Below are 19312 nucleotides of genomic sequence, written 5' to 3'. Positions count from 1 at the left end.
GAGCAGTTCTCCACTTTCCATGGGATTCCAAGCTCTGGGCATACTCCCTCTGCCGCTGCCTGACGGCCCCCCTTCATGACATCCAGGCTCAGCCCTCCCTTGCCTTCCCCCCCGCCCCCACCCCACCCCCTCCCCCAACCTCGGCCTTCTCGCTTTTGAGGGGACAATGTCCAGACCTGGCTCAGCCTCTGGAAGGATATGGTCACGATCTGGGAATCATCCCAGCTCTGGCTCCAGCCCTGAGATTGGGGTGGGGGAGGTCTTACCAGCCTGCCAGCTCTGGGTAGGGGTCTGCGAGGCCCCTGGGGCAATGGGGCTGCTGCTGAAGTCTCTGGCCCAGTTTAGTGAGAGCAGCACCTTGGCCCTGGAGGAAGGCAGGCCGGGCAGTCATGCAGGTTTGCCAGGGAGGAAACCTGTGGTGCCAAGGTGGCCCCAGGACAAAGCTGGCTACATAGCAGCGAAGGGAGGTGTCTGGGTCCAGTCGCAGATGGCAGGAAAGAAGGGGCTCCGGGATAGGAAGGCCCCAGGAACAGGCCCAATGGGGGCACCCAAGCAGGCAACGACAAGGGCTGGGGTTCAGTGGGTGGTCAGACCCTCTGCCTTGTCTCAGGGGCTCAGCCCCAGGGCACCACAGAGCCCAGCACTCTGTCTTGGACAGTCTTGGGGGGGGCAATTCTTAACTCAGAAGAAGGAGCCTAACTCTGCCCTCACTTACTACAGGCCCTCGGACAGCCTCTCCTCCCCCTATCGCTGTCCATGCTCAACCCCCGGCACCCGTGCCCAGCTACACTGTCCTCCCAGGCTGGACACACCCTCCTTGCTGTGGAGGTCAGGGTCTGGAGCCTAGTGCCCCAAATGCCCCCTACCCTGGGAATGTGAGGGGCCGAGAGCTGGGTGGGGGGTGCTATAAGGGGCAGCAAGCCTCCAATAAAGACCTCTCCAGCTAGGGGCTCCTGGCTCAAACTTGGTCCCCGGAGTAGCCAGCCCCCACCCCACACACTTTCCCCACTTCTGTCACAGGGAAGACTGAAGCAGGGGCAGGTGCGGCTGGCCTGCTGCCAGCCTGCCCAGAGCCAGGCTGAGATGGTTAACCAGCATCCCCCATCCCATTTATCTCCCAGGTGTCTGGCAGAGGAGGCCGGCCTGCCCAAGTCTGCCCCCAGCCAAGCAGGGAGGGGTGATAAACATTTGTCAACTCAGAAGTGTCCACGCAAGGCGGACAGGTCAGATGCTACAATTGCTCGCTGCGGCTGGGGCGGGGGAGATTCTGAAAGCAGGCGCTGGCACTGTCTAAAGCTGGCAAACGGCAGCGGAACCCCCACCCATCCCGCCCTGACTGCAAGTCCAGTGCTCTTTGCCCCGCCAAAGCGACTGTTCCACAATCAGCACGGAGGCTCGGAGCCTTTAAAGGCGCCGAGCGCCACCTCGTCCCGGCAGCTCCAGTTCCTGGCGACAGGGCTCGAGCCAGGTCTAGCGCGGGCGAGGGCCTCCTCCAGCGACACCCCCAAACCGGGTGTGGGAGCTCCGGGGCCCCCAGCAAGAACCCTCTTCCCTTCCTCCGCCTCGGCCCTGCCGGGGCGCGCAGCCTTGGATCCCGCGCTCCCCGCCCAGAGCATCCCGGGCGGGGCCAGGGGCGGGGCGCAAGCGGCCCTGCCTCCCGCCGGCTCGGCGCCCGCCGCGCGGCGGCCATGGGGGCGCGGCTGGGCCGGCGGCCCGGTCCCGAAGCGGGCTCGGAGGCTGGGGCGGCGGCGGGGTGCGGGCCGGCGCCCTATGAGCGCCGGGTGCGCTGGCTCCGCGAGATCCAGTCGACGCTCCGCGAGCGGCGGCCGGAGCGCGCCCGGCAGCTGCTGCGCCTCCTGCGCCAGGTGAGAGAAGCAGCCAAGCAGCCGGCCGGCCGGCCGGGGCTGGAGGCCGAGGAGGGGCCGGCAGGAGATGCGGAGCTGGCCTCGGGCGCGCGGGCCGGGCGGGTTCCGAGGGGAGGGGACGACTGGCCTCAGCGGTGGGGGTCTTGTCTGGGCCGGAGGGCGAGGGAGGGAAGGCAGTCAGCTAGAGTTGTGGGGTCGGGGGGACTGTGAGTGTGGAGGGGGTCCCATGACTGTACGCGTCTCTGGGGTTTGAGGGTGCTCCCAAGCCTGGAGCTAAGAGTCCACATTCAGGCCCTTAGAAGAAAGGAGGGCGGCTGGGAAGAGGGCAGGTGGGGGTGAATCATCTTGTATTGAGGGGCAATGGGAAGAGGATGGTTCCCCCCTCCAGGGTGAAGGGAGGCACTGCACTGGACCCCGAAGCAAGGACCTGGGGAAGTGACAGCCCAGCTGGTCAGTGGGTGCAACCTCTCCACGTCAGCTCAGACAAAGCCACAGCACACAATGCCCATCCTCCTAACGGGCAGCTCTCGCCCACTGAGTACACACACCTGGCATCTGTTCATCACAACATCACATCACGACGGGTGGGGGCTCTGGTTCCACATACACCAGGTACCTGAGTCCCATATCCCTAGCCCTGGGTTGCCTTAAGAGACATGGGTTCTGATCCCAGCATCACCACTGAGCAAGCCACTCCTCTCTCTGCCCACATCCCTATACCCTGCAGCAGCTGCCACCACAATCGGCCCCGTCCTGTAAGCCGAAATCAGCTGTGCCGGTGGTCTTTGACCTGCAGGTGGATGATTGGGAAACTGAGGCTTGGAGAAAAGCAGTGAGCCTAGGGCCACAGAGCAAATTGGGGGCCAGCCAAGGCCAGAGCTCACCCTCCAGTCTCCCAGCTCTGCTCCTCCTGCTGCACTGGGTTTCCTTTCTCTGGGCTCAGCAGGCTGGAAAGGTGGGGCTGGCCCTTTAAGAGGAGCTGTCCACATCAGCAGAAGGCAGGCTTTGGTCTGGGACCCTGACTGGGTCAGCCCAGGCTCACCAGCCATCCTTCCCTTCTACTGGATCCTCCCTAGCTGTCATCTCCAACTTGAGCCGTGTTTAAAATGCAAACAACAGAGCAGCATAAATCAGCGAGAGACTATTCAGAGGCACGATCTCTGTCCGGCATGGCATCTGCAGCCCAAGGCACCAGCTGGAAATTTTAGCTGGGGAACGAGCTAGGTTGCCCACTGGTGTCCCGAAGGTTGGAATTTGAGGCCCGCCTGTCCTGCCCCATAACCTTCAGGGACTCTGCAGTTATGGACCTTGGTCATTCTGGCCTGGCCTGGCCTCCTGTGCCCTGGGCTTATACACAGAACATGTTACACTCTGGCTTGGGGAGGGTCCACATGGGGTCTCGAGGCCCCTCCTGGCTGTGCCTGTCTCGTCAGCTTGTCGGCATATCCTCTAAACGGACCCCGAAAAGGCACCACACCAGGCCTATGGGAATAACAGGAGGAAGAGGCCAAGGGGTGAAGGCAGGAAGGCCAGGGCAGGCCAGGGACCTGATGATGGGATCTGTGTGACGGGTGGGAGGATTGGAGGCTGGACAGGAAGGCTGGTGGGCGAGAGAGGGTGTGAAGGCCAGGCCACAGGGAGTTCTGAGACTGCAGGCTGTGTGCGAGTCTCTGCCATCATACAACCTTGAGAGCATTTGGTTTCCACTGAAGGGGTTAGGGGTCAAGCGTGTGTTTCATAGAGCTGGCTCTGGCAGCATTAGGGTGGACTGGAAGGGTATCAGGAGGCTAGGAGCCCCGGGAGGAGGCTGTGAGGGGATGAGGCCTGAAGCTCCTTGAGCAGTGGGCTTGGGGCGGGGAGAGCTGGGCAGAGGAGGGATGAGGGAAGAGTGCGGGGTGATTCCTGGGCTCTGGCCCAAGTGCCTGGGAAGATGGGATGGCGGCACTTTACTGAGCTGGGGCACAGGAGGCGAGACACACCCAGTCTGAGTTGTCTTTGGGTCGTATGAGCTGAGAGAGAGAGAGTTCCACCCTGACAAGAAGGGTCTGGACCCGTCAGCAAAGAGGTGGCGGCCATAGCTCAGGAGAGCTCGGGGATAGGTGGATAGAGGCAGGGGCCCCAAAGGGAATGAGGAGGGCAGGGGCATTTGGGGATCATCAAGGAGCCCCCAGAGAATACCCCAGACAAGCCCAATCCCAGAGGAGCCAGGGGGTCTCAGCAGAACGTTTCACCTCCAGGGAACCAGTCTAAGGGTTCCTGGACCCACTTACCACCTCCCTGAGGCCCCTGATGCACCGACCCTCTGCTCATCCAAAGGGTCCACCTGCCCCGGACAGTTTGCTCATCGCCATTGTGTGGAGGGCTCCAGCAAGCCTCAGAGGGGAAATGGAGAGAGGGGAACAGATGTGAGAGCCTCTGGCTGACTGGGATGGGGGCTAGGGGAGGGAGGCCTCGACCCCTGGCTCATTCCACTCTCACTACCTGCAGGACCTAGGCCTCGAGGGGACCCTCCTCACAGACATCCTCTACAGGAATGTGGCCTTCCTCAATCTGGTGGACCCCATCTCCCACGACCTGCTTGTGAACCTGGCCCGGGACCTGCAGTGCCCCAAGTCGGTGAGGCACGGGCCCCAGGCTGGGTAGTGTGGTTGACAGACCAGAAGAGCCCAGAGCTGGGAGCTAGGATCTGGGCCCTCACCTGGTCTGCTGCGTGGCCTTAGGCGGGTCACTGTCCCTCTCTGGGACCTGATGCCAGTTTCAGTGTATGAGGCTGGCCAGCAGCTGGAGCACATGGGAACTCTGCTTTCCCAGCCCTGGAAAGTCATCTGTTGGGTAGACCCGTTTCCTCTTTTCTTTTTTTGGCCCTGCAGCACGGCATCCAGTATTTTAGTTCCCCAACCAGGAATTAAACCTGTGCCCCCTGCAGTGGAAGCACGGAGCCCTAACCACTGGACCGCCAGGGAATTCCCTAGACCCGTTTCCTGAATTTCAGCACTGTGTGCCAGGCCCTGGGACCCAGGCAGGTAGTCGTATGAGGACCCTTCGGGATACAGGACATTCTGACAAATCCATTGATGGAACCAGGCTCCCAGTCCCTGAGTCCCAGAGCCAGAAGAGAGCTCCCTTGGCTGGAACCCCTGTCCACATGTTCCCACTGCGTCCCACAGCAACTCAGCCACAAGCACATCCCTCCTCGTGTTGAGCTGGCACCTGCCACCTGCAGCCTCAACTCCCTTCCTGCCACCGCGTCTGCCCAGAACACCTGTCCCCACCTGCTATGTCGGCACCTGCGGACGTCCTGCCATAAGCATGGAAGGTGCCGCACTCCTGACACAGCCTGTGGCCAGCCCCCGGCCCCCGGCCCTTTGTCACAGTGAGCCCCCGAGTGAAACAGGAATGCCCACTCTGGGCTCTGCCAGCTCTGAACTGCCACGTCCAGGCGCGCTTGTCACTGAGGGGTCTGTGAGGCTAGCCTAGAGCCATCGCGGTGACCCCTGGGCCTTGCTGCCACTGTGGTGCCCGCTGTTAACAGAGGGACTGGGTAAAAGAATGTGCTGGGTGGTGGAGCGTGCTTGGTGCCAGCCTGTGGAAAGCAGTCCACCCCACATCCTGCCTGAGCTGGGCCTCTGCAAGGGTCCACTTGGGAGCCAGAGAGAGCCAGGTGGTGGTGCTGGAAAATGGTAACCCTCCCTGCTGGCAGCCCAGACCCAGGCCCCACGGGTGCGGTCTCGCTTGGAGAGTGAGAGGAAGAAGAGCGTGCTGACCTGGCTTGTTCCTATTCCCTGGGGGTGGCGTCAGTGGAGCAGGGCTCCCTGGAGAGGCCTGGTCCTGCCTCCCCCTGTGGTGAGTCCCAGGGGGGCACCGAGGGTAGACAGGGAGCCAGTGGCTGATAGCCCGAGACTCTGGCCCAGGGCCTGAGGACAGGGAACAAGGGCCCATTGTCTGGGCTTCCTCCCGCCGGGCACCACGGGCCTCGGACCAGCCTGTCCAGCTCCCAGTGGGCAGCCTCCCCTGGCTCTGTGCCAGGCCACGGGGCAGGGGGGCGGGGGTGGAGGGGAAAACCAGTGGGCGGCTCAGTGATCCGTGATGAATGCCTGTGCGCATGCACACACTTGGGTCCCCAAGGCCCGGGGGCTCACAGGGCTCCGCCTCCCCTGACAGCGCTGCCCCCGCAGGACTATGAGCTCTGGGAGTCCTCGGACAAGACCTGCCGGCAGCTCATCTACCACCTCACCCCTCACTCCAAGCGGCAGCAGGGGTCCAGCCTGCCCCGAAGGAAGACCCAGAGCTGGTAAGGGAGCCCAGACACAGCCCAGCCGCCTGGCCCCTGGGGGGGTCCCTTCCCAGGCCTCTGTCAACAAGAGCTGGGGCCTGAAATCCCACCCTGCAGGCCCTCACCCTTGGCTGCATCACTGCCCGTCACTGGCCGGTGGCAATGCAGGCGGATGCTCCCCAAGGCCAGCTCCTCTCCGTGTGACTGCCTCCTGCCATCTGCCTGTCCCTCAACGCCCCGCCTATCACAGGGCCTGGCCCCCCTGGGGGCCTCAGCTGGAGTCAGCAGAGTCCCCAGGACAGGCTGGGAGGGAGGTGGAGTCTGGGTCATGATTCCCATTTTCCAGGGAAGGAAACTGAGGCCAGGGGAGGCAGAGTGTCTCGCCCAAGGCCACACTGCCCTGCTTCCTGAAGCCCTCTGGGGACTCTTTGCCAGGCTGCCTGAAGCTGAGGCCTCCAAGGCCAGCCCAGCAGCTCACTCTGCAACGGGGTCCCCCTTAGTCACTCCATCACAACCTCGTGGCCACAGACTCAGCCTGGGAACAGGCCACTGGCACCTGGGCCCTGGTGCTCTCCCCTGCTTGCCCCCCAGCCTCCTGCCCCCTCCCTCAGGCCTGGTGGCCCATGCTGAGCCTGGAGCCCATGGGGTTGTTCCCTGCCTTGGCAGGTGAGGGCCCTGGAGGTGTTCCCACTGCTGTCAGTCCCCAGGCAGGCCCATGTTCAAATGACAGGAGAGAACTAGAGGGGGTTCTGGGGGCAGTGGGGGACCCTCCTCAGTCTCTAAACCTCCCTTCCAGCTTAGGACACAGGGAGCCCTCCCCTAGGGCAGATCCCACCCACATCCCCCAACATGGCCCTCTTGCTTACCCTGGGCCTGTTCCCACATCTGTCCTTATTCCAAAAGGGTCAACCTTAGAGGAGGCACGTGAAAAAAAAGCATGGGCTGAGGGGTCAGAACACCCCGATTTGGAGACCTGGCTCCCCCTTAGTGGTGTGTGACCGTGGAAGGGTCACGTCACCCCTCCAAGCACCCATTTGCTCCTCTGCAGAATAGGATAATCATTCCCACCCCACTGAGTTGGCATAAAAATAAGAGACAACAGATGTAGCAGGTGTGGTGATGCAAGCGCACAGAGGGTTTTTATAACGGCTCATGGAGCCTTAACGCAAGTGCATCTAATCCTCACAGCCAGGTCGCCTCTTAACCAAAGGGGACTAAGGCTCAGAGCGATTCAGAGCATTGCCCATGGCTACTCATCTAGGAAGTGGCCATCTGCAGGGCCTGGGCCTTGCTGCCCTGACAGAGGGGTCACTGTCTGAGGCAGGTGGGGCCCTTGCTCAGTCCCTCCCCACCCGCGACCCTCCCGCAGCCTCAAGAGCAACCTCCAGAAGACTCTGCCGGCGGGGGAGACCGTGAACCTATCGGGTATACCACTGTCGGTGCGGGACGTGCAGCATATCATGCGCTACCTGGGCAGCCAGGGCGCCAGGCTGGCAGTGCTGGACCTGAGCTTCACGGGGCTGAGTGATGAGCTGCTGCACCGGCTGCTGCCCAGCCTCTGGACGCTGCCCTGCCTCACCCAGCTTCTGCTCAATGGCAACCGGCTGACGCGGGCTGCCGCCCGTGAGCTCACTGAGGCCATCAAGGACACCACCAAGTTCCCGGTGCTGGCCTGGGTGGACCTGGGCAACAACGTGGATGTGGCCTCCCTGCCCCAGCCCCTGCTGGTTGGCCTGCGCCGGCGGCTAAGCCAGCGCACCTCACTGCCCACCATCTACGAGAGCCTGGACCCAGAGCCTGAGGGTGGCATGGCCGGGGCCACGGCCCTTGCCTCCACCTGGGGCTCTGCAGCTGCCGGGCCAGGGCCCGAGCCCCAGGCCTGCTGCACCAGGTGACCCGCCACCCGCCCTGGCTCCTGCTTCCTGACTGGCAACGCACCCGAGCACGTGGGAGGGGGTGATGGAGGCGGAGTTACCCCACAGGACCCAGATCCAGTGCGCAGAGGAGGATGGGCTCACTGGAGACTGGATGGTCGGTCCAGGCTGGAGTCTCAGCCTTCCCTCAGCAGGAGGGGCCCGGCACCTACTGTGCAGACCCCACAATAAAGGCCGATGCCACCTCCACCTCAGCCTTTCTGCATTGTGGGCCTCAGGGCCACTGAGCACCAGCCCTGTGGCTGGGTTTGGGAGAAGGGGTGGCTGGGACTCAGGGGCCCTGCCTGCCCAAAAGGGAGGGGCCAAGCTCACACTGGTCTCCCCTGGGTGCTCCCTGGGCAGGGTTCCCACGGAAACCAAAGAAGGGGGGAGGGTCCGTCTGTGGTCGGGGAGTTAGAGGAAGCCTCCAGAGACCTGGCACTCACGTCTGGGCGGTGCTTGGGCACTTTGAGGAAGGAGCTGGGGAGGAGCAGGTTGGGAGCCCAGAGAGGAGCGCAGGCTGCTGACCTCCCCACCAGGGCCCCCTGGGCTGGGCACGAGACTGTGCCGACAGGGGGCAAGGCTCATTTCCCACAGGGCACAGCACTGCCCACCAGCCCTGGTACCCACCCCCCAGGCCTCCTGTACTTGGCGAGTGGGCAACTCCATGGGGTTGGGGAGGAGAGACATCAGGCCAGAGACAAAGAGCTCTGTGTTCCCTCCAGGCCCTGGGGGCCCACATGCAGAGTCCTCCCCCCATGCGGGACCCCAAGGGAGCATGCAGGGGTGAGGTGGGCACGGCCCACAGCAGTGGGGGGCCCCGGGGGAGAGCAGTACTGGAGCTGCCCCAGCAGGGGGCCATCTCCTGTCTTCCGCAAGCAGCATAAGGGCAGGCTCCAGACCAGACGCCACAGTCACCTCCCAGCCCAGTGTGGGGAGCTGGGCCGGGACAAGGAAGGAATTTAGAGGTGTCGGGTGGACTGAGGCTGCAGCAGGGAAGCCATGGCCCAAGGCTCCCCTGCAGCACTGGGAGGTCAGGACTAGGGTAGCTGGATCCTGCAGGATGAGGAGAGACCCAGCAGCGGAGGGAGCCCCACAGGCCAAGGAGAAGGTGGGGGTCCCCCGGGCCCACATCCCGGGGCCCACCAGCTGACCTTCCCCCATAGCTCTGGCCCACAGGGGACTATGAGTCAGCACTGATTACACACGTCCCCAGGCAGCCAGATGCACAACAGCCTCTTGGGACAGAAGGGAGATGGCCAAGAAGGGTGACGTCGGTCCCAGGACCGACAAGAGGCAGTGAGGAAAAGGAGCTCCTCTCCTGCGCTGCCTGCCAGCCCCGAGGTCAGGCCCCGCCGCTCTCACTGCTTTTGGCGGAACCCCTATCGGGAGAAAGCCAGAAAGGCATGAAGAGCACCCGGTTCAGCCCAGCTCTGCTCCCTCTCCGGCCCCCGGTCTCTCCTCTCCTCTGTCCACCATCCCTTCCAGCTCTCAATGCTCCATCCTGGGGTCCTGGCCCCTCCCTGGCCTCCTTGCTTTAAAGACATGAGCCTGCCCAGTGGCTTGGGAGTCACAGAAGTATCTCCCTGTGTCCCCCGCTCTGGGACAGGGGGCTCAGGCTCCCCAGGAGAAGGCAAAGCGGGTGCGGGTAGAAGGGGCCACAGAGAGGAGAAGGATGAGGAAGCCGGCCCAGGGCCAGGCAAGCTGATAAGCCCGTGTCCTGCAGCTCCCGGCTGGAGAAACGCCAAGCTGTCTGTGTCCCTCCTGCCCCTCGCTCCCTGCCCATCCCTGGCCCTCATCTGCCCACAAACCTTGAATGTGACGAACATGACCACTCAAAGAGATTCTTACCAGGATGGTGTGAGGACCTTGGCCGGGTGTTGCCAGGCGAGTTCTGGGAGAATCCAGGCGGAGGCAGCTGTTCTCAATCTCCCCGCCTCTCAGATGCATGCACGCGATGCACTGGCTGGGCTGGAGCATGAAACAGCTGGAGAGAGGTGGGCTGTCCTTGTTCCCACGCAGGTGTCCAGGGCCCCTTCGAGGGGCCCTTACGACCACCAGTGAGGCTACTATGCAGGCAGGGACACCCCAGAAGTCACGCAGCCTGGTGGGCAGAGCGTGCCCTCCAGGCCGGCCTCAGCCCGAGTTCCAGACCAAGGAGGCGCTAGGTGGGCGTCGCTTGGGCCGGTCCTCTCCTAGGCCCAGTCTCAGAGGCAGACAGACCTGGCCTGGTCCCACCCTGTCACCTGCTGGTGGTGTGGTCCCCTCGGGGTCTGTTCCCTCATCTTGGGAACGAGGCTCACGAAGCCTCCCCTTATCCTGCTGGAGTGAGGCTGACAGAAGGATTGGAAAGTGCCTGCTGCGTGGGGGGCACAGGGCAGATGCTCTGCAGCATCAGTGGGGCCTCCACCCAGGGCTCTCTGGGTGGGAATGGCAGGAGCCCAAACCTCAGGACTAGACAGGGCTGAAGCCGTTTATTTATTTAAGAGTGCTTCTGTAGCCTCTCTCGGGGCCAAGCACTGTTCTGATGGCTTTACACCCTTTTAATTCTCTTTGCACTTGCAGGAGGTGAGTGCTATTACCACCTCCATTTTGCAGGTGAGTGAGCTGAATCAGGGAGAGGTCGAGTAACCTGTCCAAGGTCAAAGGGCTAGAACTGGAGATGCCGAGAAGTGAGCCAGGTGGCCTGGCTTCAGTCTGGGATGCTAACCCCTGCCTGCCTCACCCAAATTCCTGCCAGGGGAATTCCACCAAGCCCTGCCAGAGGCCATTCGAGGCAGGAGACATCACGGTGGCCCCGCTGGCAGGTGCCCTGCAGCAGAGAGCGACCTCCAGCTGCACTGTCTTGGAACAAGACCAGGCAGGACCTCCCTGGCCTCCATTTCCTCATGTGCAAAATGGGTGGGGAGGGGAGCCCTCTTCTGGGATGGAAAGGGACTGGTGAGGAGTGGGTTTGGAAGTACTTGTCAGACTGAGCCCCACTCTGGGGTGTGGGATCCACGCCCACTTCCGGTGGCCTGGCTGGGACAGCTGCAGGTGAGGTGCCTTCACCTCCTCAGGTCTTGCCAGGATGTTGAGAGCATCAAAAGGAAAGATGTAAAGATGACTGTTCTCTGCAGGACCTCGGTGACCAACACTTGGGAACTTCTGTTCTGTTCCTGAAGGGAGGACATTTGAGTCCAGATAAAGCTCTTTAAGATATGAGTCTACAGCAAAGGTCAGCCTCTGCAGACAGTCTTTTTGAGAATCCAGAATCTCAGATGACTGATCTTCCCAGTGGCTGATATTAACCCAGCACAGAGGTTTTTCTCTAGGTCCTGGAGAGAAAGGAAAACATACTTCTTCCTCTTAGAGATAGTTGCCAACCAACAATGGAAAGCAGTATTTCCTTTCCCAGCTGTATACTTTAATTTTATTTTTTAAAAATAATACCAGGAGTTCCCTGGTGGTCTATGGTTAGGATTCAGCACTTCCACTGCCGGGGCCCAGGTTCAATCCCTCGTCCAGGAACTGAGATCCTGCAAGCCATGTGGCACGGCCAAATAATAACAACAACAATAATGATAACAATACCTTATTTAAAAAACAATTCTTCATTGTCGTACAACTAAAATACAATTAAGTACACTTCCCTGGTGGTCCAGTGGTTAAGACTCGGTGCTTCCACTGCAGGGACTCGGGTTTGATCCCTGGTCGGGGAAGTTCCACATGCCACGCAGTACAGCAAATAAATAAATAAATAAATAACATTAAAAAAAAAAAAACCCAATTAAGTGGACATCCCAAGTGTTACAAGTTGAAATTGTGCTACATGGCGCATTCTGACTTGTGTATAAATCCATGAAGTAAACGTATCTGTCACACCCAAAAGTCTCCTTGTGCCCCTTGGCAATGTCTCCCTCCCACTGTCCCTTTCCCCTCCTTCCCCAAGCAACAATTGACCTGCTTTCTGTCTCTATAGATTAGTGTGCATTTTCTAGTTTTAGATATATGGAATCATACAGGGTGTACTCCTTTTTATATGGCTTCTCTCACTTAGCATAATTGAGACTCCCACAGTGATGCATGTATCGATAGTCCCTTTTAATTGCCGAGTCGCATTCTACTGGATGGATGTACCACAATTCACTCACCTGTTGGTGGACATTTGTGTTGTTTCCAGTGTTTAGCTATTACAAATAAAACTGCTATGAATATCATGTACAAGTTTTTGCATGAACAGATATTTCCTTTTCTCTTGGGTAGTGATATCTCAGTATGTTTTTCTCTTCTTGTAATATCTTTGCCCGGTTTTGGTGTCAGGGTAATGCTGGTCTCATAGAATGAGCTGAGGTGAGACGTATTCCCTTCTCTTAAATTTTTTGGGAACGGTTTGTGTAAAATTGATATTATTTCCTCCTTAAATATTTGATAGAATTCCTCAGTGAAGGCACACAAGCCTAAGGTTTTCTTTGTGGGAAGGTTTTCAACTACAATTCCAATTTCTTTAATAAATGTAGGGCTTTTCAGGTTAGCTATTACTTCTTGAGAGAGTGTTTGTATTTTGGATCTTTCAAGGAATTTGTCCATTTCATCTAAGTTGTGGAATTTGTTGACATGAAGTTGTTCATAACATTCTCTCTCTCTTTTTTTTGGACGTGCCGCACAGCTTGCAGGATCTTAGTTCCTTGACCAGGTATTGAACCCAGGCCCTTGGCAGTGAAAGCACGGAGTCCTAACCACCGGACTGCCAGGGAATTCCCTGTAACATTCTCTTTTAATATCTGTGGAATCTGTAGCAGTCACCACTCTCATCCCTGAGATTGGTAATTTTGTCTTCCTCTTTTTTTGACCTCATTGCCTGAGCACTCTGGCTAGAGATTTATCAATTTTATTGATCTTGTTAAAGAATCATCTTTTGGTTTCACTGATTATTCTCTATAGTTTTCTATTTCATTGATACCCACTTAGATCCTTACTTGTTTTCTTCCACTTACTTCAAATTTCTTTTTCTAGATTATTTGGGGAGGGGGCAGCTTGTGGGATCTTAGTTCTCCAACCATGGATTGAACCCGGGCCGCGGCACTGAAAGCACAGATTCCTAACCACTGGACCATCAGGGAATTCCCTCTAGAATTTTTTTTTTTTTTGGCTGCGTTGTGTCTTGCTGCGCGCGGGCTTTCTCTAATTGCGGTGAGCCGGGACTACTCTTCGTTGCAGTACGCAGGCTTCTCATTGCAGTGGCTTCTCGAGTTGCGGTGCACGGGCTCTAGGCACGTGGGCTTCAGTAATTGCAGCATGCGAGCGCAGTAGTTGTGGCGCACGGGCTCTAGGGCTCACAGGCTTCGGTAGTTGTGGTGTACAGGCTTAGTTGCTCCGCGGCATGTGGGATCTTCCCGGACCAGGGACGGAACCCGCATCCACTGCACTGGCAGGCAGATTCTTTTTTGTAAATTTATTTATTTATCTATTTTTGGCTGCATTGGGTCTTCGTTGCTGTGTGCGGGCTTTCTCTAGTTGTGGCGAGTGGGGGCTACTCTTTGTTGTGGTGCGTGGGCTTCTCATTGCAGTGGCTTCTCTTGTTGTGGAGCACAGGCTCTAGGTGCGCGGGCTTCAGTAGTGGTGGCTCGCAGGCTCTAGAGCACAGGCTCGGTAGTTGTGGCACACGGGCTTAGTTGCTCCGTGGCATGTGGGATCTTTCCAGACCAGGGATCGAACCCGTGTCTCCTGCATTGGCAGGCGGATTATTAACCACTGTGCTGCCAGGGAAGTCCCATGAAATCTTCTTGTCTGATATTAATATAGCTGAGATCATTGACCTGAGACCTTGCCTTTTTCCTAATATAGGTGTTTACTGCTACTTAAAAAAACAAAAACAAAACCGCACAATGTACAAGCTGTGAGTGGAGTTTATCCAGTGTCTTACTGAGGACTGTAGCCTGGGAGAGAGCCTCTCAGATAGCTCAAGAAACTGTTCAGAAGAGGTAAGGGGAGAGGTCAGTACATATGTGATTTTGGCAAAGCGGGTAGGTGCAACCAAGCACACATCTCAGTAGAAGGTTGCTGCTAGTCACAAGGAATGGAAATCTTAGTTAATGATTTAGTGCTTTTCTAAGGGAAGATGCAAGAATCCAGGTTCATAAAAAATTTCTCCTGAAAATATCTATCTTATGGCCTGTTCTGCCAGTTTTCCCAGAGCACAGAGTGCCTCATTCCTAATCTCTGTCCTGAACTCTTTTCAGGGTGTGTGGAAGGTCAATGGCTGCAGTGGCTTATATTCAATCCTTGTGGAGCCGAATGTCTAGTGACATTCTTTAGTGGGTAGTGCTATCAATTACTTCTCTAAGTTCTGCTTTAGTGACATCCCACAAATTCTGATATGTTGTGTTTCCATTTTCAAGTCAGTACAGACTACTTTCCAATTTCTCTTTTGGTTTCTTCTTTGATCTACGGGTTACTTAGAAGTGTGTTATTTTGTTTCCAAATATTTAGAGATTTCCCAAGGATCCTTGTGATAAATGATTTCTAATTTAATTATAGTGTGGTCAGACAACATAATATGGCTTGAAGCCTTTTGAATCTTGATCAATGTTCTGTGTGCACTTGAGAAGAATGTGTATTCTACTACTGTTGGGTGTCCTGTGTTAATCAAAGTCAAGTTGACTTACCACGTTGTTCAAGTCTACTATATCCTTGCTGATTTTCTGCTTACTTGGTCTATCAATTATTGAGAGGAGAACTGAACTCTGACTGTACTTGTATTTGTCTGTTTCTATCCATTTTTTGTTTCATGTATTTTGAAGCTTTATTATTAGGTGCATAAATGTTTAAGATTGTTATGGCTCCTTGATTAACTGACCCTATCATCATTATGAAATAACCTTCATTATCCCTGAAACCTACTTGTCTGATATTAATATAGCTACTCCAGCTTTCTTTTGGCTAGTGTCAGCAATGGTATTCTTTCCCATCCTTTTACTTTTAAACTATTTATGTCTTTAAAGTGTTTCTGGACTTCCCTGGTGGCGCAGTGGTTGAGAATCTGCCTGCCAATGCAGGGAACACAGATTCGATCCCTGGTCTGGGAAAATCCCACATACTGTGGAGCAACTAAGCCCATGCACAACTACTTAGCCTGCGCTCTAGAGCCTGTGAGCCACAACTACTGAGCCCACATGCCGCAACTACTGAAGCCCGCGTGCTTAGAGCCTGTGCTCCGCAACAAGAGAAGCCACCACAATGAGAAGCCCAGGCAAGGCACCGCAACGAAGAGTAGCCCCCACTCACTGCAACTAGAAAAAGCCCATGTGCAGCAAAGAAGACCCAACGCAGCCAAAAATAAACAAATAAATAATAAAGTGTTTCTTGTAGGTAGCATGTAGTTGGGTTTTGCTTTTTTAATCCAATCTGACAATCTCTGCTTTTTAATTAGAGTGTTTATACCATTTACATTTACTGTGATTATTGATATGGTTAGACTTAAGCCTACTATCTTGCTATTTATTTTTTATTTATCCCATCTGTTCTTTTAAATGTATTTATTTATTTTTGTCTGTGTTGGGTCCTTATTGCTGCACGCGGGCTTTCTCTAGTTGCAGTGAGACGGGGCTACTCTTCGTTGCGTGGGCTTCTCATTGTGGTAACTTCTCTTGCTGTGGAGCACAGGCTCTAGGCGTGCCGGCTTAGGTAGTTGTGGCATGCGGGCTTCAGTAGTTGTGGCTCACAGGCTCCAGAGCACAGGCTCAGTAGTTGTGGCGCATGGGCTTAGTTGCTCTGTGTCATGTGGGATCCTCCCGGCCCAGGGCTCGAACCCGTGTCCCCTGCATCGGCAGGTGGATTCTTAACCACTGCGTCACCGGGGAAGCCCCCATCTGTTCTTTGTTCCTCTTTTTCTTTTTCTGCCTTATTTTGGTACAATTATTTATTTATAAATCCATCATAAGTCTCCTCTGTTGGCTTAACTTTTTATTGAAGTAAAATCCACATAATGTAAAATTCTTCATGTTAACCTTTTTTTTTTTTTTTGCGGTACGCGGGCCTCTCACTGTCGTGGCCTCTCCCGTTGCGGAGCGCAGGCTCAGCGGCCATGGCTCACGGGCCCAGCCGCTCCGCGGCATGTGGGATCTTCCTGGACCAGGGCACGAACCTGTGTCCCCTCCATCGGCAGGCGGACTCTCAACCACTGCGCCAGCAGGGAAGCCCCATGTTAACCATTTTAAAGTGTGCAATTGAGTTGTTTTTAGTACATTCTCCATGTTGTGCAACCATCATCACTATCTAATGACAGAACATTTTCATTACCCCAAAAAGAAACCCCATATCCATTAAGCAGGCACTCCGTATTCTCCCCTCCCCCAATCTCTGGCAATCACTAATCTGCTTTGTGTCTATGAATTTGCCAATTATGGACATTTCATATACATGGAAACGTACAACATGTGGCCTTTTGTGTCTTCTTTCACTTACCATGTTTTCAAAATTCATCCATGTTGTAGCGTGTGTCAGTAATTCATTCCTTTTAATGGCTAAATAATATTCTAATTGTATGGATATACCACTTTTGTTTACCCATTCATCAGCTGTTGGATATTTGAATGTTGGCATAATTCTTCGTTATTTTAGTGTTGCTTTTGGGTTTATATTATACATTTTTTAATTATCATAGACTTCAAGTAATATACCACTTCTAATATAAGAAATTTACGGTAGTATATATTTTCCCCTCTTGGCCTTTATGCTAATATTGTCACGCATTTTACTTCTACATGTCATAAGCGCCATAACACAATCTTCATTCCTTTGTGTAGATCCAGATTTCCATCTGGTCTAGTTTTCCTTTTTCTAGAAGGATGTCCTTTACCATTTTTTGTACAGCAGGCCTCCTGTGATGAATTTTTTTCAGCCTTTGTGTGTCTGAAAACATTTTATTTTGCCTTAATCTTAAAAAGATTTATCCCCCCCCCAGGTATTGAATTCTAGATTGATAATTTTTTCTGTCAATACTTTGAAGTTGTTGCTTCACTGTCTTCATGTTTGCATGGTTCCCAATGAGAAATGTCATCCTTATCTTTGTTCCTCTAACATTTTTTTTTCTCCAGCTGCTTTTTGGAATTTTTCTCTTCACCACTGGCTTTATATGCCTTGGTGTCATTTTCTTGTGCTTGGAGTTCATTTAGCTTTTGGGATCTGTGGGTTTATAGTTTTCATCCAGTTAGGAAAGTTTTTGGCCATTATTACTTCAAGTACTTTTTCTGTCCCCTCATCACCTCTCCTTTGGGGACTCCAACTACCCATATATTAGGAAACTTGGAGTTGTCCCAAAGCTCTTTTCTTTTGCAAATTCTTTTTTTCTGTGTGTTTCACCTTGGATAGTTTCTATAGCTTATGTCTTAAAGTTCATTGAGTTTTTCTTCTGTAATATCTAATCTGCTGTGAATCCCATCCAGCTATAGCAGTTCAATGAGAAGTTTCTCTTTCTCTTTTCCTTCTCCTTTCTCCTCCTATTACACCCCCTCGTCCTTCTTTTTGTTTTCATTATTATTATTTTGGCTGTGCTGCATGCCTTGCGGGATCTCAGTTCCCCAGCCAGGGATTGAACTCAGGCCATGGCAGTGAAAGTGCTGCGTCCTAACCACTAGACTACCAAAGAACTCCCTCGTCCTTCTTTTTAGATTGTACTTGTTTCTACTTAACTTTTTGAATATATGAAAGAGTTAAAACAAACGTCTTGGGCTTCCCTGGTGGCGCAGTGGTTAAGAATCCACCTTCCAATGCAGGGGACACAGGTTCAAGCCCTGGTCCAGGAAGATCCCACATGCCATGGAGCAGCTAAGCCTGTGTGCCACAACTACTGAGCCCACCTGCCACAACTACTGAAGCCCACATGCCTAGAGCCCGTGCTCCACAACAAGAGAAGCCACCGCAATGAGAAGCCCACACACCGCAATGAAGAGTAGCCCCCGCTCGCCGCAACTAGAGAAAGCCTGCACACAGCAACAAAGACCCAACACAGCCAAAAATAAATAAATAAATTTATAAAAACAAAACAAAAAAACAACCGTCTTAATGTCCTTCTCTGCTACTTCTAACATCTGTGTCAGTTTTGAATGTTTTGATTATTCTTATTACGGGTTGTGCTTTCCTGCCTCTTTGCATGCCTGGTAATCTTTGACTGGATGCCAGACATTGTGAATTTTACTTTGTAGGGTGCTAGATGTTTTTATGTTCCTATAAATCTTTTTGGGCTTTGTTCTAGAATACAGCTAACTGACCTGGAAACAGCTTGATCCTTTCAAGTCCTGTTTTTATGATTTGTTAGCTGGGTCCAGAGCAATGCTCAATCTAGGGCTAATAGTTCATTTATGATGCAAGACTTTCCTGGATACTTGTCTTAAAATACATCATATTTTTGTATTATTCGTGTTTAATGTTTTTTTATTGATTTTTTTTTTTTTTTTTTTTTTTTGCGGTACGCGGGCCCCCCACTGCCACGGCCTCTCCCGCTGCGGAGCACAGGCTCCGGACGTGCAGGCTCAGCGGCTATGGCCCACGGACCCAGCCACTCCACAGCACGCGGAATCCTCCCAGACCGGGGCACGAACCCACGTCCCCTGCATCGGCAGGCGGACTCTCAACCACTGCGCCACCAGGGAAGCCCCTATTGAATGTTTTAAAAATTTTTAAATGGTGCTTTGACATCTTGGGGCCTTGCTCATCCTGGAGAGACTGCCCCTCCTAAAGTTAGTTATTTCCTAGAGATAGTAAACAATTTGCCTGCACAGTATACCTTTCACATAAAAACTAACCAACTCAAAGTCTACCCGCAACGACGTTTAACTCTCACACGCCAAGCCATTATCTGCCCTGCTATAAATCACCACAGGGCCAGGTACCACATAACTGCAGACTACCCCTATGGCTCAGAGCCCTCTGATTGGTTTAAATTATCCAATTCTAGACTTACTCAAACTGGTCTACGCTGCCTCACCCATGCTTTCCCCGTGGAAACCATAACAGAGCTTCTGGGCCATGCTCTCCTTTCACTCCTGCCTCTTGACCCACCTGATGTTTCCTCGTGTGACCCCGCATGGCATGGCATGCTCCCTGCTCTTGAGAATTGTAATAAACTCTTCTTTCAAGGAAGTCATCTCCATGTCTGTCACCTTACTATACCTGATTAAAATAAAATTCTTGGTATAATAGTCTATCCACTATCCTGTGAGTTGAGTTTTTCTCTGGCCGGTGGGAACACACTGTTATAATCCTTTTTGATGGTTCCTTCC

The 19312-nt window shown here is 54.4% G+C and overlaps 1 protein-coding gene across 1 annotated transcript; it reads left to right on the top strand.

Moving 5' to 3' along the window:
* Positions 1-1671: 1671 nt before the first annotated feature.
* Positions 1672-8261, top strand: LRRC75B (leucine rich repeat containing 75B). Its single transcript, XM_060028465.1, has 4 exons — positions 1672-1865; positions 4353-4481; positions 6041-6156; positions 7508-8261. The coding sequence occupies exons 1-4, from the start codon at positions 1689-1691 to the stop codon at positions 8031-8033; spliced, it is 948 nt and encodes a 315-aa protein (XP_059884448.1). The 5' UTR covers positions 1672-1688; the 3' UTR covers positions 8034-8261.
* The last annotated feature ends 11051 nt before the right edge of the window (positions 8262-19312 follow it).

Source organism: Delphinus delphis, chromosome 13 (genome assembly GCF_949987515.2).
Source record: "Delphinus delphis chromosome 13, mDelDel1.2, whole genome shotgun sequence".
NCBI classification, from domain to species: Eukaryota; Metazoa; Chordata; class Mammalia; order Artiodactyla; family Delphinidae; genus Delphinus; species Delphinus delphis.
The sequence above is the reverse complement of the archived record's forward strand: the minus strand, read 5'-3'. Positions and strand labels throughout refer to the sequence as shown.